The sequence below is a fragment of the Equus asinus genome, chromosome 5, assembly GCF_041296235.1.
Source record: "Equus asinus isolate D_3611 breed Donkey chromosome 5, EquAss-T2T_v2, whole genome shotgun sequence".
Taxonomy (NCBI): domain Eukaryota; kingdom Metazoa; phylum Chordata; class Mammalia; order Perissodactyla; family Equidae; genus Equus; species Equus asinus.
Window position 1 is genome coordinate 98,492,433 of NC_091794.1, and position 21,236 is coordinate 98,513,668.

The 21,236-nt window shown below is 36.5% G+C and overlaps 1 protein-coding gene across 50 annotated transcripts in view; it reads left to right on the top strand.

Moving 5' to 3' along the window:
* EIF4G3 (eukaryotic translation initiation factor 4 gamma 3) overlaps positions 1–21,236 on the top strand; it is a 319,514-nt gene that overhangs the window by 167,549 nt on the left and 130,729 nt on the right. For 29 of the 50 annotated variants that reach the window (XM_070510795.1, XM_070510807.1, XM_070510812.1 and 26 more), the window contains 4 exons: positions 3,162–3,341; positions 3,916–4,030; positions 10,285–10,382; positions 13,112–13,234. In XM_070510795.1, the coding sequence (XP_070366896.1) occupies positions 3,162–3,341; positions 3,916–4,030; positions 10,285–10,382; positions 13,112–13,234 (516 nt within the window). Of the gene's footprint in view, positions 1–2,246; positions 2,268–3,161; positions 3,342–3,915; positions 4,031–10,284; positions 10,383–13,111; positions 13,235–21,236 lie in introns of all 50 variants that reach the window. The other 21 variants (XM_070510806.1, XM_070510793.1, XM_070510787.1 and 18 more) reach the window with 1 other exon arrangement.

Genomic DNA, 21,236 nt, shown 5'->3' on the forward strand with positions numbered 1-21,236 from the left:
GATGTGCCACTCATTAGTGTAGTTGGATAAAGGTCCTGCCACATCCCTTCAGCCTTTGAAAAGATTTCTTCTGACTGAAAACACTTGTTTGAAAATATGAGGGGTGTTCCATTTCATGAGAGGTAGTGTGTGTAACAGTTAAAAATACAGACCTAGAACCTGATTGTTTTTAAATTATAGTTGGGAGACCTTCAGCCAGTTAGTTAATCTTCATGTCCCTCAATTTCCCCCTATATCTAAAAGAGGTGTTAATGATAGTATCTGCCTTAGATGTTTGTTGTGAGGATAAGTTAATATATATGTATAGTTCAGAATGGTACCTGGTAGCTAGTGAGTGCTATATAAATCTTCACTGTTGTTATTTAATGTGCCTGTGAATTTATTTTTCTACTTAGCTTCAAAGCGGAAATCTTAGTTTATAAAAAATTATTGTATGTCCACAAAACCAGAAATTTAGTGTCACTGACTGAGCTGTATGTTAATATTAGGACTATCATTAGAAACACTTGTTTGTTTCTCTTTCAAAACCACTGAAAAAAACAGTCTTATACTATTCAGAAGCCTCCTTGAATAAGATGTAACCTCAGTTATTCTAGATAGGCTGGTTAAAAATCCCAGCAGAGCAGTTGGAAAATAGTGGTAAGAAAAGTACTCACATATAGCAAACTGTTAAAATTGTGGAAAAACTTTGCCCATATCTGTTTTTCTTGCTCTGCTTAAATTAATGGATTAGTTTCCCCTGTTCTCCCCCCCCCCCCCCCCCGCCCATAACAGCATGTCTCTTTCAGGCGATAAATACTTTGACAAATTTGATGGTAATATAACCACATACAGCGAATCATCACCTCTATCTATTTGATACTCTCTTTGTCTTGGCTGCCCTCTAGAGTTGGTGGAAAAGGGTCTTAGAGGATTAATCTTTTTATCTGCTGTGTCTGACATCTAGTAATACTCAGTAAGTCGAGCAGATGAATATCTCTCTTTTCCTTGAGGCCTATAACAGTTTTGTGGCTCCCAGTATATTAAACAAGTTATAAAAATGCTTAAATTCATGCCTGAAATATGTTTACAACTCACATACATTCATAAATAATAGGTTCTATCGCCTATGTAATTAAGAAAAGTGAAGTCTACTATGGAAAGTTTACTAGTTTAGTATTCCTGGTTGCAGCCGACAGAAATTCTTGTGTCTGTCACCAAAACTGTGTCAGTGCAGATAACTAGAAGACTGTTGCTGTCATTGTGGCCCAGCCCAGGTTCCTGTGTTATCAAGTTTGCCTCTTGTGCTTTCTTGTCATCTCCATCAACTACTCTCTGTGGCCTCCCCCATCTGGTTCTCTCATTTACTACATTCTCCCACTATACCTTACTGTCTATTGCTTTTCTCTCCTTAACTTCTTCAGGGCTTTCTTTGCCCTGGGGTATGAAGGCTGAATGGGATGAGCCTTGGGCACTGGATCCTGATTCTTCTAGTTCAGCACAAGGTGAAAAGTTACTTCTACCACCTGTGGGTAGCTTCATGCTTAAGAGTAGGACAGGATAAGACCTGAGTGGGCCCAAAGATCAAACTCAACCTTACCTTTATTTGGACCAAGAGCAACACTCATGTCTGGAATTGTGAGGCAACTCAGGAGATTCTGGAGCTAGATGACATTTTTAGACTATTATTATATTTCCCCATTTTAAAGCTGTAAGTGGTCTCATATGCTTGGTTAGTTGAAAAGAGCAAGTTTCTGTCATGAAGAGTCTGTTATATATTGAAAAGTTTAGTTATTTTTTAGGACTTTTGCAAACTTTAAAATAACAAAGGGCACTTTTATTATTGTCTTACCTCCATTCAAGAGGGAGAGTGGATCATGGAGAAGCTACATAACTAATGCCAAATCACATAATAGGCGTCCATGAAAGCCGAGAATAGGAATCAGTAGTCCCAAGTGTACGTGTGCCATTAAGCAGACATTTCCTGTCATGCTGTTAGAACTTGTGGCTACTATTAGAATATTTTTGCCACTGAATTAATTTTTTTAGTTATATGTGATGTGATTCTTCAATTCCATGTGTCCTTGAATTCTCAAGTGGAGAATTGTCATTCTGATTTTCTAATCTTCCTTCTTCTCCTATTGTTACTAAATAGAAAGATGTTTATGTTGAGCTGCATGCTATGTCCTGCCCCTTCCTACTGATCTATAAGCTTTTCCATTGGCTTTCTTTCTGTTTCCTGCTGCTTTCTTGCTTCATAATTGAAGGGAGGATTCAGACCCATCCAGGTAACAAACTATTAGTTCTGCATGGCCTCTTTATTACTCTATCCTTTTATTATTATTACAGTGAGATTAATTGTTTGCTGATGAATACATGCATTCACATGAAAATTTACCATTGGTGTATTGTTTCAAGGCTAAAGCCTACAGTGAGAAGCATAAACAATCAGAGGTACTCATTGCCGTTTGAGAGATTTGAGCTCTGCTCTTTCCAGACCGTTCTTAAGCCTGTCTAGATTCTCCAGTTTCATTGCAAACTATTTGAGAAAGCAAAATTGGGTTTGACTTAGTCTGAGGTTGCCACTTTTTTGAAAAGGAAGACTTTTCCCATAATGTGACAGTTGACATGTGACAGCCCTACAGATAGTTTTAATTTAACTTGACCCTGATATACTGAGATGAAAATTATGTCTAGAGAGAGTTCCTGTTCTTCTACATATTTTATAAATGACTTGAATGGTAGTTTTTTAGGGGATTACTTTTAATAAGTTGATAAGCCACCTATTCTTTATGAATCAGTGCTTTCATATAATAGAACAACTTTTAGGGAGACATCAGCTACCCCCTTTGTTGTATTTTATCACACATTTTCAAGTTAATAATTATGGTACAGAAGTTTTAGTTTAAATTTGCTGACTTCATTTTTAAAGTGAGACTGCCCTACTATTTTCAGATGTGACACAACATTGATGAAAACTTGACCCAGTGTGCCTAGTGTGGAGTATTTTTTCTGAACCCAGCCATAGGCAGTTTAGTCTTTTTTCATGTATATTGTATTTCTAATTCAAGTTGATAAGATTTTTATTAGTGGAAAAAAGAGGAAAGCTCAAGATAGCAAAATTTATATACTCTTTGTAAAAAAAAATTTTATGTATGTATATTTTTTTCTCCTCTCCCCAGTTTTTCCAGAGGCCTCAGATACAGCCTCCTAGAGCTACCATCCCGAACAGCAGTCCTTCCATCCGTCCTGGTGCACAGACACCCACTGCAGTGTATCAGGCCAATCAGCACATCATGATGGTTAACCATCTGCCCATGCCATACCCAGTGCCCCAGGGTCCTCAGTACTGCATACCACAGGTAAAGTATCTCTCAGGCCCATGTGGTCCAGCAATAGGGTGAGGATTAACCTAGATTCTCAGTCTCAGAGGGAGCAGGAAGGGTGGTTGATGACATTGGATTTTAGTGATGTGTGAACTTTTTTGTTGGTTATAAGTCTAGTTAGCCATTTTGTCATTTTCCATAATACTGAAAGGAGATATTTCTCTATGTCTTTGCTTAAAATTTTCTAAGATGATAGAGAAATTGTTTTTATCTTCTAGCTTTCTTCCCATCCGTTCCCTGCAACTACCTGCCCTAAAATAGACTCAGTAATTATGCTGTTCTTGTGCTATCATTCAGTGTTGTTGAAAGCTGCCAGCCTGAAATAAGTTTACAGTGAGCTGATGTCTGCCTGTGCACTGATTTGCTGTTGGCTTATCTAAGTCACTCCTTTCTTTTCATCCTCATTGCATCTTGATGGCAAGCAAGCATTTTCAGTGTGTTTAATCGAGTGTCTTCACGTCATTTAAATGATTCTCTTATACACACCTTTTTTTCCCATAGTGAGCTACCTTCATATTATTTATAAATGCCTATCATTTCTCTCTTCTAGTACCGTCATAGTGGCCCTCCTTATGTTGGACCCCCACAACAGTATCCGGTTCAACCACCGGGGCCAGGTCCTTTTTACCCTGGACCAGGACCTGGGGATTTCCCCAATGCTTATGGTAAGTATGAAAAATTGAGCTATTTCTCCTAGTTTGTTGTGTTTATTCCATTTTGTTTGTTTGGCAGATCAATTTAGGCAAAGAGATTTGGTGGTGTGTAAAGGATTTTTAAATAAAATGTTGCAAATAGTTCTGACATGAAAGCTACTTTTTAAGAGAGTGGCTTACAGGGAAAGAGTATTATAGAGAGACATTTAGTTATTGACACCTTCTGAAGGAGCTGGTAATTATCTTGCAAAGAGCCCATGTCTCAAGGTGCTGATACCTGCTACTAACTCATCGTTACTTAGATGTTTACTGGGTTTTTGCTGGTGGCATAAGTATACCTTATTTCCCTTCTGTGATTTCTTTTTCTCTAAGTATTTACCAAAACATTTGTTATGTTTTCCCACCAGAATCTAATATTGGTGAAGGCAGGGACTTTTATTTCTTTTGCTCACTGCTAGGACAAAGGTAGGCAGGCACTGGGAGAATATACATCTGATGAGTGAATGTAATTCAGGATACCCATGATTACTTTTCTGCAAAATTGTGATAAGATCTATGTCTTGGGAGGTTTTGAGGATGAGTTAAATGAAAATGCCTTGAAAAATTACTAGTCTTTTTAACGTAGAGAAACAAGCACCATGCTTATACTTGGTATGTGAACCAATACTAAACTAAGGAGTAATACAAATTATTCACTTTATTCAATAAATTTCTACCACATACTACACTTGTTTTGTTCCATAGAAAGTGAATTATAAAGGATACAATCAGCAGATACTAGAAAAATTAAGCTTTAAGATTCAGTAAACATTGATCTTTTCCATTACCAGCAAGGACATATTAAAATTTTAGTTTGTTCTTTTAAGATGGTAATCTATTAAATCTATGTATCCACTAACCAGTTTCCTAATATTGGGATTTAGTAGCTTGATTAAGAACCTTTACAGAAGAATTTATTGGTATTAGAGTAGCCCAAGAAAGTTTCTGTTAGGTTTAGAGGTGAAACAGACAAAGCAAGCGTTACCTGGCTTTCCTTCTGTTAGAAAAGGGAAAGCATCTCTATTACCTTGGTCAGTATTACTTATGAAACTGCTTCAAATATATGTGTTTATTTAATGTCGCTTTATTAAGTTATATTTTTACTAAGAAATATTTGATATTTTCAGATCTGTATGTGTTACATATATGTGAGTTTCCAAGTAAAGTAATAGGTGCACATTAACCAGCTTTGGTGTAGCATATTGCCAGTACTGTTGAATGTTCCTTGTGTACCCCTTGAGAACTTAGCCTGAAGTCACAGATTTTACACAATTCTAGTACCTTTGTGTTGGGTCTTATTCTGAAAGCTTAAATCCAATTAAAGTTATTTTTAAGTGTCATATTGACTTGCTATTATCTAGAATTTATTGAATAGAAAAACTGTAAGATGAGATTCTGTCAGTGTAAACATGCTAAAATTAACAGTATTTCTCTTTCAATCCAATGTTGCAAAGGGAATGCGATTATATTTTCTAATTTACAAAATCATTTTGAAAGGTATCTCACTGAATTCTAGTCTACTTTTTATTTATAGTTTACATAAATGACTTTTTGACTCAGAAAATGTCATCATTAAAGCTCATGTTATCAGCCCGCCAGCCCTCTTCATTGCTCTTAGTGCTCCTACTGCAGTATATATGGAAACAACGTAGATGAATTTACTAGTACGGAAACATTTTGCTGATTTTTATATATATTATATAACATTTTGGCTTTATTTCTATTATAGATGATATTCTTTTTTTATTGAAGTCACATTGGTTTATAACATTATATAAATTTCAGGTGTGCATCATTGTATTTCGATTTCTGTATAGACTACATGATGTTCACCACTAATAGTCTAGTTGCCATCCTGTATTTGTTCATTTTTATAAAAAAGCAGTATATTGAGGTACAGTTGTATCTCAGATATTGTTGATGTTTGTTTCCTTTGATAAATATTCTTTCTTCCCCGGGAAATTTTTATGCAGATTAAATTGCCATTGAGTAAACAGTTTATCACTTAGATTAAAACGCTGTTTCCCTAATTTCCTTAAGATTAGACAAATGATCTTAAAGTAATTTTTCGTTATGAAAGTAACCAAGTTAGTGATGAAAAATACAAATATTATAGAATGTATAAAGTTGAAATAGCCAATTTTTCTCCCTCCCACTCCCTAGAGAAATAATGATTTAACAGATTGGTACATATTTTCCATTTATATCTAAACAATTTTTAACACAAATGGGCACATACTATTTGTAATGTTCTAAAATTTCTTGTTTTTTCTTTTCCTATCTCACAATCTATTTATGGACATCTTTCCATTTCATTACCTTTTGAATTTCAAACTACACAGTATTCCATTTTAGGAATGAATCATGATTTCTCAATCCAGTCCTCTACGGAAAGAGGTTTAGATTATTGTCATTATTTGGCAGATATTTTCAGAATCCTTTCAGGATCTTATAGCACATATGTTTGATGTTTATGTTTGATGTTTTACCAATGAGAAGAAATCTAAATATTGACTAGAGCAATGGTTCCCAGATCTTTCAATATCATGGCAAGTAAAGTAAATATAAAGTAAAATAAAAGAAGGGACACACAGTACTATTACATTTTAAATTTTGCCAATAAGACTTTTAAAGAAAACTGCTCTGTACTGTCAGTATCATTTCATATAGGAAGACTGTTTTAAGAACAAAGGAGTAGGACTGAAATATTTCAAAATAGGAACAGTCCTTTCCAAAAATGTCAAGTTTGCAAACCTATAGTTGTGTGTGTGTGTGTATTTCCTGGTTATTATTGTATAAATTTTGCCATGTATCAATGACACCTTTTGTACAGACTGGGGTTTGAGGACCCATTGATCTAAAACAGGGGTCAGCAAACTTTTCCATAAAGGGCCAGATAATAAATATCTTAGGCTTTGCAGGCCACATTGTCTCTGTTTCAACTCTTTAACTCTGCCATTGTAGTGGGAAAGCAGCTATAGACAATAGATAAACTACTGTATGTGGGTGTTTTCTGAAAAATACTTGATTTACAAAATAAATGGCATTGAGCTGGATTTGGCTCGTGGGCTTAGTTGGGACACCCTTGATCTAGACGAACCTACCTCATTCCATGCGTAAGAGGAGACATAACTTGCCTCATTGATAAATGGTATGCAAAAGTTATTTGCTTTTTTTTTTTTTTTTTTTTTTTTTTTGGTGAGGAAGATTGACCCTGAACTGACACCTGTTGCCAGTCTTCCTCATTTTGCTTGAGGAAGATTGTTGCTAAGCTAACATCCTTGCCAGTCTTCCTCTAATTTGTGTGTGGGATGCCATCACAGCATGGCTTGATGAGCAATGTGTTCATCCGTGCCTGGAATCTGAACCCATGAACCCTGGGCTGCCAAGATGGAGCACACAAACTTCACTACTACACCACCAGGCCAGCACCTGTTATTCACATTTTTAATAAAGTAAAATAAATGTTTTAAAATTTGCCTGACTATATAAGAAGTTAAAGTAGTTTTAAAAGAAAACTGTTGTTTGATAGGGCAGAATGCCTGCTCTCCTGGGGTCACAGTTGACTTAATGTTTTACTAATTGTGTTTAATCCCACTATATTGAGATTGTCCTTTTCTGCCAGGTTTATTAAGGTGGTATTTATTGTATTTGTGTTATATGCCAGCCTGTACCCTAGTGATATTCACTCAAAACGTTTCATTAGAAGAATCTAATTTTTGTTTTTTAAAGGATGGTTCACCTTTTGGATCTTATTTCACTTAGCTTAAAAAATATGGCAGAGTGAGCAGATTATATTGCTTATCTAGCAGCATTTGAAACCAATTTTAGAGGTTGTTTTCTGAGTTTTGGAAGTAGTGACATAAAAAGATAGTATAGAATCACTCATTTGACCTCTGCTTTGAGATTGGTTTACCCATTACTGTAGGATGGCTAAGGTTTGTCTTTTTATGTTGAACTTATTGAAATCCTAGTCATGCCCCATGTTTAGGCCTTTTCCAAATCTGATTCTCCAAAACTGATTGACAGCTGCTGAGTCCTGGTACTACAAATTGTACTGCTTCCAAGATACTCCACTGGAAGATTGTGGTGATGGTGGTGGGCATGGTGATGATGTTGAACAGTGATAATAGAACCAACTTTATTTGACTGTTTACTAAAGGACCAAGGCTTTTACCTGTGTTAACTACCTTCGTACACATTTCTCTTCTTCTTTTTACTGTGATTCAATTATCCATGCTCCCACCAAGGGCCAGTCTTCCACTTAGGCACCAGATCCCATTGTGTACCCATTTAAGGCTGTTACTCCAACCGTTCTCTTCTCTCTTTCCTGCAGTATCACTTTTTTTCTCCCTTAGCTGAATTAGTCCCATCAACATACAGGCCTACTGTTTTATTCCCGTCTTTAAAAAAAAAGGGGGTTTTGACTTCATATTCTTGTCCAGCTATAGCCCATTTTTCTGCTTCCCTTTATCGTAAAACTTCTAAGAAAAAGTTATCTGTACTCTCTGTCTCCATTTTCTTTCATCTCATTCACCGTTGTATCCACCCTAATCAGGATGCACACCCGCAGTCAAACAACTCTTGTCAAGGTCACCAGTTAATTCTACTTTGCTGAATCTTAGTTGACCTCTCAGCACCTTTTGACGTAGTTAAGCACTCTCCCCATTCTTGAACAGTTTTCTTCGCTTCAACCACTACCTTGGTTTTATTTTTCATCTCTTATGCTGTTTTTTTTTTTATATCTGTGACCTTTAAACAAACATAAGAGTGCCCCAAAATTGAGTTCTTGGGCTTCTTTTTTATTTGTACTCATTTCCTGAGTTATCTAGTCTTATGGTTTAAATGTTGTCCATATTTTACTAATTCCGAAACAGATACCTATTCTCTGACTCCAGACTTGTATCTTTTCCTGCCTAGTTGGTATCTCCATTTGAAAGTCTAAGAATCTCAAACTTTACATGTGCAAAATTGAACTCCAATTTTTCTACCCTAAACTCCACTCTTCCTCTAGTTTTCCTCATCTCAGTAAGTAAACAGATAGCACAGTATATAACACCTTCATTCTTCCACTTGCTCAGACAAAAAACCTTGAGAGTTTTCCTTGACACTTTTTTCGCTCACACCCACGTCCAATCCATCAGCAAATCTGTGGGTTCTACCTTCAAAATGTCCAGTATTTGACTGCTGCTCTCCACTTCTAAGTATTCTGGTTTAATAGTAATTATAATAATGGTCAAAGTTTTGAAAATTACAAAGGATTTGTTGAGAGTACAAGGGGTAGGTAGAAGATGATTTCAGGCAAAAGGGTAGTATAGTCAAAGGCGTGAACAATGTGGAAGAGATTGGTGTACTCAAGGGATAGGAGTAAGAAAAGGTTATAGCTAGAGCAAAGGTGTAGAGTTTGTGAGTGGTAGAAAATGTGGTTAGAAACCTAGAACCTGGATTCTTAGTGTCTGGACTTTATCTTTAGGCTGCTTGTTCTCAGCCTTTTTTCTACCCCCAAAGTAGGACAGATGCCAAGCCTTAATGGTGGCTCCCTATGGCAGTTGTTCTCTGTAAGTAGAGAGAAGATTAGACCACCCGCAAAACCCAAGATGATCAGATAGATTCTCCTGCCCCTGGCCAAACCCACACACAAAACTCTTACACAAGCCCTTCTTTGAGAATCATTCACTGCTGCAGATAATGGGCCCCCACAATAGATTTTTTTAAAGCAGTTCTATAGTATGATTATAGTCAGGTGCCGCATAACACTGTTTTGATCAACAATGGACCACATATATGACGGTGATCCCATAAGGTTAGTACCACGTAGCCTAAGTGTGTCGTAGGTTATACCATTTACGTTTGTGTAGGTGCACTCTATGATGTTCACATAATGACGAAATCAGCTACCACGTTTCTCAGAATGTGTCCCTGTTCTTAGGCATTGCATGATTGTAGTGTTTTGAAAAGGTAACTCTAGTGGCAGCCTGCAGGAGTCGCTTATTTAGTTGTTTCCATATTGGATCTTAAAGAAAAGGTAGATATTTATGAGTATTTGAGAATCCTTCCTTGACCAGTAGCTGGAGAGGAGCTGGTAGAAAGAGATGAATAAGAAGAATGCTTCTTTTTGTTTGTTACTTTTTTTAAACTGATTGCCCAGAGACATAGTGCCATTTGTAGTTTTATAGTGGTTGACGAAATAACTGAATGCTTTTTTTCATTCTTTTCTAATTCTTTAGGAACGCCTTTTTACCCAAGTCAGCCAGTGTATCAGTCAGCACCTATTATAGTGCCTACGCAGCAGCAGCCCCCTCCAGCCAAGAGAGAGAAAAAAACAGTAAGAGATCTGTATTTTTCTTATTTTAACATTTACTGTCCATTCATTTGTCAAATAAGTTTACCCACAGCTGTAATCATTATTCATCTCAGTCCACAAATGACTGCCGTTTTTCTTCCTCCCTTACATTCTCACCAGTAGGCCTGGAGGATTTGTATGGGTATATGACTAGAAGCTGCAAGCAACATTTGCATAATAGCACTTTTCAACATGCACTGAGCTAAGTATGCTAAATGACAGCATGCCCTCCAGCTTTAGGACTGGGAGGGTTTAGTCTGCTAAGATCTTACTAAGTAGGAGAAATTTGAGGTCAGTTTGTAGCATCCTGATTGTCCTTTAGCTCTAGTCCTAATCAGCTCTACCTCCAAATATGAACTGACAGGGGAGAGAAATAGCACAAGAGAAAATGAGCACCGTATTAAGGATAACAAAAATCTTTCCTGTGGAATAGATTCATTTTAAGAAACAGAAAGCAGAATTGAGAAAATATAGTCTAATTGGTTTCAGTCAGTTACAGGGGCTTTGCCTCTGTCTAGTAAGGCAGGCCCAAGAGAATTAGAGTGCAGTAATACAGAATTTACATCACAGAACTTTTGTAGAAGAATGGCTTGCAATCTTTTATCCATCAGAACACAAACAATGGGTGATGTTTATGAGAGTCTCCCTCGTTCAGACAGGTAAGATAGGTGGGAGTGACGTCATAGCAAGACTCTTGAAAGTGCTCTCATTTAATAAAGATTAACAAGATTCAAAACTTTGGTTCTTTATTATCAGAAATAAATTACTTGTGCACGTCATAATAATCAGGACATGCCAGTGTATCGTGACACTAGAGTTGAGAAATTATGCTTTGAAAATGTTGAAACAGCATGGCAGATGTTGGACTTGAAGAACACTCTCAGAATGCAGAAAAATTAATAAAGAAGATAATGAAAATGGAAGACAGTAATAATAGATGTTACTGAAGAAGAAAGTGGAACAAATGAATTAGAAGCAATACTTAAAGCGAGTAGAAATGAGTTTCTATACCTGAACAAATAGCTGATGTTAGAACTGTTACTGAAGAACTACAGTTGTCCCTCGGTATCATGGGGGGTTGGTTCCAGGACCCCGGCAGATACCAAAATCCGAGGATGCTCAAGTCCTTTATACTATAAAATGTCATAGTATTTGCATATAGCCTACACACATGTACTTTAAATCATCTGTGGATTACTTCTAATACCTAATACAATATAAAGGCTACATAAATAGTTATACTTCACTGTTTAAGGAATAACGACAAGAAAAAAAAAAGTCTGTACATCTTCAGTACAGATGCGACCATTGTAGGCCTGTCGATCCGCACTTGGTTGAATTCGTGTTCACAGAACCTGTGGATACAGAAGGCTGACTGTAATCCAAAAAAAGCTTCCAGATTCACATGATTTTATTAGTGAATTCTTTGAGATTTTTAAGAAGCTAGGGCTACCTCGATTAAGCTCTGGAGGTAATGAGAAGCAGAGGGCCCTTTATGTCTCAGCACTGTCCCAGGATGGAAGACCTAGAGTCAGGTACTTCATCTCCATTATAGCACCATCTCCACTGACATCTATGAGCATAGGTAACTTTTAAAAAAATTAAAAGAAGAAAACCATACACGTTCTGCATCTTGCATCCTTTCACTTACAAATACTTGTTTTTTTTTTCTTTTAAGCTTCAGTGCGTAGTTGTGCATCCTAGTTGTTAGTTGAGTTCTTTGTGTGAGCCACTGCCACAGTATGGTAACTGACAGATGGGTGGTCTGGTTCCATGACCGGGAAATGAATCTGAGCTGCAGCAGTGAGACTGCCGAAACCTTAACCACTAGACTACCCGGGCTGGTTCTTACCAATGCATCTTGATGATCATTCCATATCAGTAAATGTAGATCTTATTCTTTCTACTGGCTGTTTGGTATTTAATTGTAAGGATCTCGCTTTTTGGTTGGTTGCTTGGTTTGTTTGTTTTGAGGAACACTAACCCTCCTCTTTTTGCTGAGGAAGACTGGCCCTGAGCTAACATCCATGCCCATCTTCCTCCACTTTATACGTGGGACGCCTGCCACAGCATGGCTTTTGCCAAGCGGTGCCATGTCCACACCCGGGATCCGAACTGGCAAACCACGGGCTGCCGAGAAGCGGAACCTGTGAACTTAACCACTGTGCCACCGGGCCGGCCCTATTTTAAATTATTATGTTCTTGATTGGCCTTTGGTATGTTTCTGTGTCTTTGCTGGAACAAACAATATTGCAATGAGCATTCTTATGTACATATATAAAGTTGTCTGCAACATAAATTACTAAGTCCTAGGATATGTCTTTCATTTTGTTAGAGAATCATGTAAGACCTTTAAAACTTTATAGAGTAACTTCCATATTTTAAAACTGTTTTATTAGGCATTGTAAATAAAATCAGTCAGTTTGGCAGTGCTTACAAGACAAGTGTTAATACTTTACCTTTCTGACCTAGAAATTTAGCCAACTAGGTCTTGTTTTAGCTTGTTATTCTAATTAGTTCATGTCAGAGCTAATGGCCTAAATTTCTTTGAATGACCCCACGTGTTTCTGTGATTGAAATAAAGTCTGATGTGGTACTCAACTTTGATATTTGACAGGTTTCCTAGTTTGCAACTTTAATATGTCATATGCCTGTAACTCTACTACATAGACACCCATCTGTGAATATGCCATCTTATTGTAACTTTATAGATAAGAATTCGGGATCCAAACCAGGGAGGTAAAGACATAACAGAGGAGATTATGTCTGGAGGTGGCAGCAGAAATCCTACTCCACCCATAGGGAGACCCACATCCACACCTACTCCTCCTCAGGTAAGACAGTGAGCCATGGTGGATGGTGGTGTGTATTTGTTCACTAACCTCTACTGAACTCTTCTTTTTTCTATAGCCACTTTCTGTGCTTTCCATTTCCATCAGTTGTCTCATAGCTTCAAATATCTAAATGATATTTAAACAGACATGTTTCTCTTTACAAGTTATTATAACTTTCAAATTTTTATTGGTGGTATTTTTGTGTATTGTCTTTACCTTCAGAGTATAGCTGCTGCCACTCTTCCTAGTGACCTACTACATGATACCAAAAGGAGCTGCAATCTTGCAGAAACCTATCATTAAATGAGTATCTTATGTTTTCAGTACAGAGCCTTAGGAATTAAGTGCTGCACTATGTGTTAATGCAAACAGTAAGGTTAAGAAGTTGAACATTTCACTGAACAATGTTGTTTGAGATAATTGCCTGTGTTAGTCAAAGCATACCTAGCTGTATTTAAGATATACCCATTACCTTTTAGGACTACATTAATGAGCTTCTTGAGTGAAAGGGGTGTCGTCTTTAATTATTTACAAGGATTATTAGTAAATTCTGTCAGTTAAGCACCTTTTTGTTCTTGTTGCAGAATGTGGTTATCATGGTCTTGTTAGAGTTTACATTCTTGCTTTTAGAAATCAAGACATTTCAGGAGGAGCTGGAGTTTAGTAAATTACAGTAGAGAATGGAATCCCCCAACTTGGACCAGATTTTGATTTCATCACTGGGTCACTTTAAATTTTGGTAAACCTTTCAGAGGAGAAGAGTGATTTTTCAAATCTTCAAAATATCTAAAGCGAGAGCCCAGCATATAAAACAGATAAACCCAAATTTATTAAGGAATAGGGGGCTGCTTCCTTTCCCCTCTTGTGCCTGGATGGTGAGATATTCCTCAGAGACTCATTTTTACAGACGAGTGATATGGATGATCAAATATAAGGCATTTCAGAATGATAGATGATTGACTTGATTTTAGTAGTATAGTTTAAAAAAAGTTCTTGAAAATTGAGATCACAATAGATGGCTGAGTTTAGAACCCCTTGAAAATCTGTAAGTTTTGAGTAAGCCTAAAACTTGGGCCTTTGTGTAATGATGTTGATGATAGTTTCTTCCATCATCTAGATAAGTATAATATGTGATCATCTAGATAATGTGAATTGTAGTGTCAGATTAGTGATCCTTAATAGAACTTTTCACCATTCCCACTATTTCCCCAGGAATATTCCGAGTCTGGAATGTTGAAGAAGATTTTATATTTAAGCTCATCCCTGGAAGTGAACATGGGTCAAGCATCACTTACACATTTAAATTATCTACTTATGTGCGGTGTTAGGGAGGGGTGTACTAGAGCCCCAAATTTGGGATTGGTTGATCAGTGCAGTTAAATTTTGGTCTTTATTTTCCCACTTTAATTAAGATACTGTTACTGTCAAGCCATATAATTGACAATCTTCTGTTGATTTGTGTTTAAATTCTCAGCTTGAATACGCGTTAGTTTATCTTTTTGCTTTTTAATTCCCTGTGGAGTTGGTTTGTTTTTCTTTAATCTTACCAAGCTTCATCCTCCCCTCTTCTGGTTATCCCTCTGTCCTTCACCACAGAAATCCTTTTGCTCTTTATCTTTCCCCCGGGATCACAGGACTAAATATAAGTATATATGTTTGAGTGGTCATAAAGCACGTTAAATGTACATTTTAGTTGATAAAGACCATCAGTCATTAATTATAATGTTGATAGTTCTTTTTGAGGTGTAATATCGTCATGAAGCATTAGTTTGTTTTATTAGGTGGTTTGCATTTAAATCCACCCTTACCAATCTGTTGTTTTTCCGGATGCGTGAAATTCATAGAATGAACAAATAGCTTTTTAACAGAGACATACATACTAGAAATACTTCATTTTTCTCTTAAGAAAAGCAACAGCACAAGCATCATGATGGCAATTGAACTTGGCTTCATTGTCCAGAAATTTATACAGTATTGCACGTAGAATAGGAGAGGACATCCCTGATGAAGGGAGGCAGTCATTACTGCCAGATTGTCATATCACGTAAGAATATTGACCCAGTGTTTCAAAAGAAGCTAGAAATCTCTATTTATGTAAAAAAGCTGCCAGTTTTAAATGTTGGCAACTAATTCAAGTAACAAATAGCACTATACCAGCCAAAGAAAACTCATTAGGTTTAGCCTAAAGGCTGCTAGCTTGCAACTTGAGCCTGATTCTAGATAGATCCTGAACCACATCCTAGTTAGTAAGACTACAGAGGAGACAACCATCTGCATCAGAATTTATGACTGAATAAACACTGTATTGCTTTTGGCCTTATGGAATACCTGCTTTCAGCCACAATTGCGTATGCTGTGAACAGCAAAACATTTGCCTATCATTGAGCTTGTCCCAGTTTCTTTAAGGGAGACAGAGGACACTTACTCCTTTATAATTGGTACTCCTGTGAGGTGTATGCAGAGAATTATGAAGGTGCAGAGGTGACCAAGTGACAGAGTTGCAGCACAGACTCAGATGAGTTGGATCACAGAAACCTATTAGTGGTGGTACAGGTGAGATAGTATAGGAGAGAGGTGTAAAGCTTTGGCTTAAAATCAGACATACTAGGTTTCAAGTCCCCAGTTCCACTACTTAATTTTGTAACTTTAGCCAAATTACTTAATCTTCTAGAGACTTAGCTTCCACATTTAAAAAAAAGTGAGGAAAATAAAACCTGTCATATAGTTATAAGGATTAAATGAGAAAAATACTTAAATTGCTTAAGCTCAGGGCATAATGATCATTCAGTAAATGTTATCTGTTATTAGTGTTACAATTACTTTTATTTCAGGAGGCACAGAGAATGACTAGAAGAGTCTGGGAAGGCTTCACAGCAGAGTTGCCATTTGATCTGAGTTCCCAGACTGGTATTCACAAAATCGAAAGAGAGAGAAAGGTATTTCAGGCAGAAGGGCAGCATGTGCAAAATGGCATATGGAGATGGGAAATTGGATGAAGGGAGACTATTGTCATTTCAGGTGATAAATTAGGAAGTCAGTTGAAGGAGAGGAAGCCAGTTAGAGAAATATTCAGCAATTGGTTACTAAGTAAGTAGGGATTAGAGTGACCGTTTAATCTATCATCTAAATTGGGGCAGTTTTAGAAATGAATAGGAGTGCTGTTAATACTTTTGCTGGGACAAAAGGCATGAACCAGTACTGTCCACGTAAACAGGGATGCATGGTTCTAGATGTAAGAGAGAGGGAAGAGTCAGCTTCAAGCTTAGATACCTGGATTTATAGTAAAACATAACGTGGGGATGTTTGAAAAGAGAGATAATGAGTTTGATTTTGGCAAGCAATCAAGCTAAGAAGAGTTGAGAGACTGCCTTGGGTGAGGAGAGTGTGAGGAGGATGGAGAGGAGAAATAGGTTTTCGCTACTGCTGTTTTTACCCTAAAGAGAAGATTGAATTTGAAATTCTTACTGCCTAAATTTTAAAATTATCTATGAATAACTCCTGGAGATTTTATATTTCAAATGTAAAGAAAATATATCTATGTGTATATGTGTGCCCATTCAGATAATCACAGTATGCATGTAGAGGTGCTTGGAGGGACATCACAGAGTACCAGAACACTTGCGTTGGTCTTCACTCTATCACTTAGAATTATACTGTTAGGTCAGAATGTTAAGCCCTTAAACCCCTCTTTTTTCATCTGTAGATTGTACGAAGTAATCTCAGAGTTCCCTTTTAGTTCTTAAATTTTATTTAAGTGGGAAAGAAAGGGAAATTTTTGTTACTTTCCCTCAGCATCAAAATCTGTCAGCTATATCTCTGTTGTTGATCGAAATAAAGCACAGGGAACATTTACATGTTAAGAAATGTGCTAGCTGCCTGAAGTCATTATGGGACCCTGTAGGGTAAAAATAAATACATGCTGTTGTATACGCAAAGCTTCCAAAGTTCTCTACTTCCAAACTGATAGGGTGGTGTATCACTTAATTTTTTAAATATATGCCTTTCTTCCTCTCCCTACTCCCTTTTGTTCTTTTCTTTTTTGTGTTTTAAGAATTACTCATATAGTGAAGCCCAGTTTTAATGGGAGAGAGTGCTGTGCCACAGGGTGTAGGGGCAGAGAGAAAGTTGGAAATTATTGATTCCTGGCACATCTTAGGAAAGATATAGCCTCTCTTGTCATTTGGGAAAATTGTCAAAGTCAGCAGGTTCTTCAATCTTTTGAAGAGCTTCTTATAAACTTGATACTTGGAAACCTTAAATTCTGACTATTTGTTAATTGGTTCATTTTATAGTTTTAGCAATAATAGTTAACTAACATTAGGTTCTGAAGCTTAGATAATAATATTCATATTAAAAGTATTATGTACATGAAGTAGCTAAGTTCCTGTGTAATGTTTGAAAGGGATACCTATATCATGTAAACAAATCTTAACTTTTACAATATCATTTTGTCATCTCAGTCAAAGGCACTGATGAATTAATACCATTGTCTACCTTGAAGCGTATAGGCATGTAGGTTTTGTTTTAGTGATGTCTGTAATAAAGATAATGGTTGTTGAATTAAGTCACATTGTTCTTCATCTTTAATAAAATAATTTCTCATTAGTAATGTCCTTTGACTTAAAAATGGTTCTTTTCAATAATGTAGAAAGCCTTGTAGACTTTTAACAGTTATCTAAGGTGGAGTGGATTCTCTCAGAGGTTTTAAGTGAGATGTCATGGTGAACAGAGACCCTTGCTGGCAAGGGGTAAGCTGTTCCATTGTTTAAAATGAATTTGGGGGCCGGCCTGGTGGCGCAGCAGTTAAGTGCGCACGTTCCACTTCTTGGTGGCCCGGGGTTCGCTGGTTCAGACCCCGGGTGCGGACATGGCACCGCTCAGCAAGCCATGCTGTGGTAGGACTCCCACATATAAAATAGAGGAAGATGAGCACGGATGTTAGCTCAGAGCCAGGCTTCCTCAGCAAAAAGAGGAGGACTGGCAGTAGTTAGCTCAGGGCTAATCTTCCTCAAAAAAAAAAAAAGAATTTGTACACAGACAGCCAGAGGGTCCTTCTTAGAGCTGTAGAGTGGGATTTTTTATTTCATTAGGTCTGTCTCCAACAGTGTTTTGTAAAAATGTCCTGAATTTGTAATAAAACCTAGATTCTTCAGGTTCGGTGCCTGTAGGAATTTCCTAAAGCAAGAGAACAGAATTTGACTTCAGGCCACTTTTGAGATGCCATATCTTCTTTTGGAAGCCAGTAGAACAAGTATGTTTTAAGTTGTTTTCGCATCCCAGTAAAGATCCACTTAGAAGATAAAAAATTAATAACATTAAATTTTATTTTATTTTAAATGATTCTTCATTTTTACTTGAACTATGTGTTTTCGTAATTCTTCACCAAATTTTCTGAAAGCCTTTGCTGTCATAGGGGTATGATTTTACCCTAGATACTCTCAGTTTGAATCCTAATTATAAGGAAAGTGTCACTTGAGCTTTTTGCACGTGTAGCAAAATTCGTATCCCTTACCATCTCCTCCAGTCAGACACAAGAACAGTGATAGTGCAATTTGTAATCAGCTAGCAACGACGATGTTTATAGTTGTAGGGATCACAAGAAGTGTTGTCAGAGATCACAAGAAACTGTCAGGTTCAGTCATTTATCTCTTAGTGAAAATGTATTTTCAAAATTAAAATGACTTTAATTTTGTGTGTGAAAATTATAAATTTCATTGGAAAAGAGTAGTAAGGGAAAAAATTGTAAGCCTGAATTTTACTACTGAGAATTAACTGTTAACTTCTTCGTGAATATCCTTCTAGACATTGTTTAGTGCATATATACATATGTATATCCACACATATAATTTAATATATTTGAGTTTATTCGTGCCATTTTATAACTACTATTTTTTTGGTGATCATGCAGAAATGTTCATTTTTGACTATAGGTATTATTGTAGTATTTAATGGCTACCTGGTGTTTCTTTGTTTGGATGTACCTCAGTTTCTTTAAATTCACAGGTTTTCCTATTCTTTCTTGTTTGTCACTAATATTAACAATGTTATGATGAACAACTTTGTGTCCTTATTTTTGTATTATGGTGGTGTTACCTATCCTCCAGAAATGTACCAGTTAATCTCTCACCAGCAGTATAAGAGAGTCCCCCTTTCCTTATATTACTGCTTATTTGATAGATTAAAAAATCGTATCGTTTAATTTTTATTTATTGATTTGTGGAGTTAAGAATTTTGATGTTCACTGGTTATTTCTTTGTGTCTGAATTACCTATTCCTGTCTTTTGTACACATTTCTCTTGGGGCGATGATTTTTTCTGATTTATAAGCACTCTTCACATGTTAAAGAAAATTTCCTTTGACATATGTAAGATTTCTTTCTAGTAAGATTTCTTTCTAGTTTTCTATCATATACAAGTTTTAAAATTCTTACATTCACAGGTTACTGTATTTTCCTAAATAATTTATGATGTAGGGCTTGTACTTTGAAAGATTTTTACCACCTAAGATAATAAAACTATTCATATATTTTCTTCTAGTTTATTTTACCTTTATTTTCAATTGATATGGAACTTATTTTGATGTATATAATAAGATTTGCATCCAGCTTCTTTTTTTTTTAACCAAATGACTTGTCTCTTGTTTCAGTATTATTTATTGAATAGTTCATCATTGCCTCCTTGTTTTGAGATATTGTTTTAATTATTTACTGAATTATCGTATATACCTGGGTCTGTTTCTGGATTTTTATATTCCATTGATCTGTTTCAATGCCATTTCTGTTCTGTCTTAAATACTGTAGAGAGAATTCCATTCATATTATTACTGGTTTTTGGAGTTTTTCTTGTTGTTTCATTTCCCCCCTCTCCCCCCCCCATTGCAACCTTCAAATCATTTTAAGGCCTATCCAGTTCAGCCTGGCAGCTTTTATCTTGAGTGTCTGGGTTTACCTCATTATTCCTGACACCTTGGCAACCTTTCCTTGCCTTCAAAAAAGAGGTTCTCTCTTTTTCAGATGTTTGTTTTGTAAGGTTGGTGTTTAAAAAAAAGTTTTCATCAATCTGATTTCCTTTAGCCTGGGCATACCTTCTCTAGTTTGTTACATTGTTCGTTTTTATTATTTTACACTCTTTGGCGTCACACATTTAGGTCACCGTTTGGTTTATATAAAGGCATTTGAGTTTGTGAACCCCATGTTACTGTGTCTTCAGGTGTTTGATGTACTCCCTCCCTTGTCTTCTTTTTTCCAGTGACTTATACCACAGTCTACCCTAGTTGCTCACATGATACTTAAGCATCCTGTCATATGCAAGATTAAAAAAGAAGTCAAGGAAGGTGGCCCCTTTCTGGATAGAAACAACGTGGGCTTTGTAAAGAGAAATATATTTTAAATTGTACAGAGGAGTATTTAGGGACGATTCCAGATTTGTTGCCTTTTTTACCTATTGGTAAACATTCTGTTTAAAAAAATGAATTCCTCTGATATTTAGGCCCAAACCTACTATTGTTCCTTGAGGTCAGTACTTCAAATTTAATATATAAATCTTGAACAGAGGAGATTCTCAGGTAGAATGTATAAAGGAAATTCGTTTCTTAGATACTGTCAGGTATCCAATATCCTGTCATACTTTAAACTCCCTTATCACTGTAGTTGAAAAGTGAGAAAGGTTTTGTTTTCTACTGCCAATCAAAGCATTGATTTTGAAAAATTTGGGGGGGAGGCAATTTAGCATTGACATAAACTATGAACTGCTGCAACAATGTGAAGTTGCCAGATCAACCCTAAGCTTTTAACTCTGACTTCCTGAGCATCTTTATTGAACTATTTTATATTTTGATACTAATTGCCCTTCCAGAAAGATTTTTATAAATTTTCATTCCCACCCATAGTGAAAGTAACTGAAGCACCATGATTTTGAAATCCCTTAAATATACTCTCAGCAGTGGAGATCATGTACCTATGTTCTCCAGCTCCCCAAAGGCTTCATTTCCTTATAGGGATCAG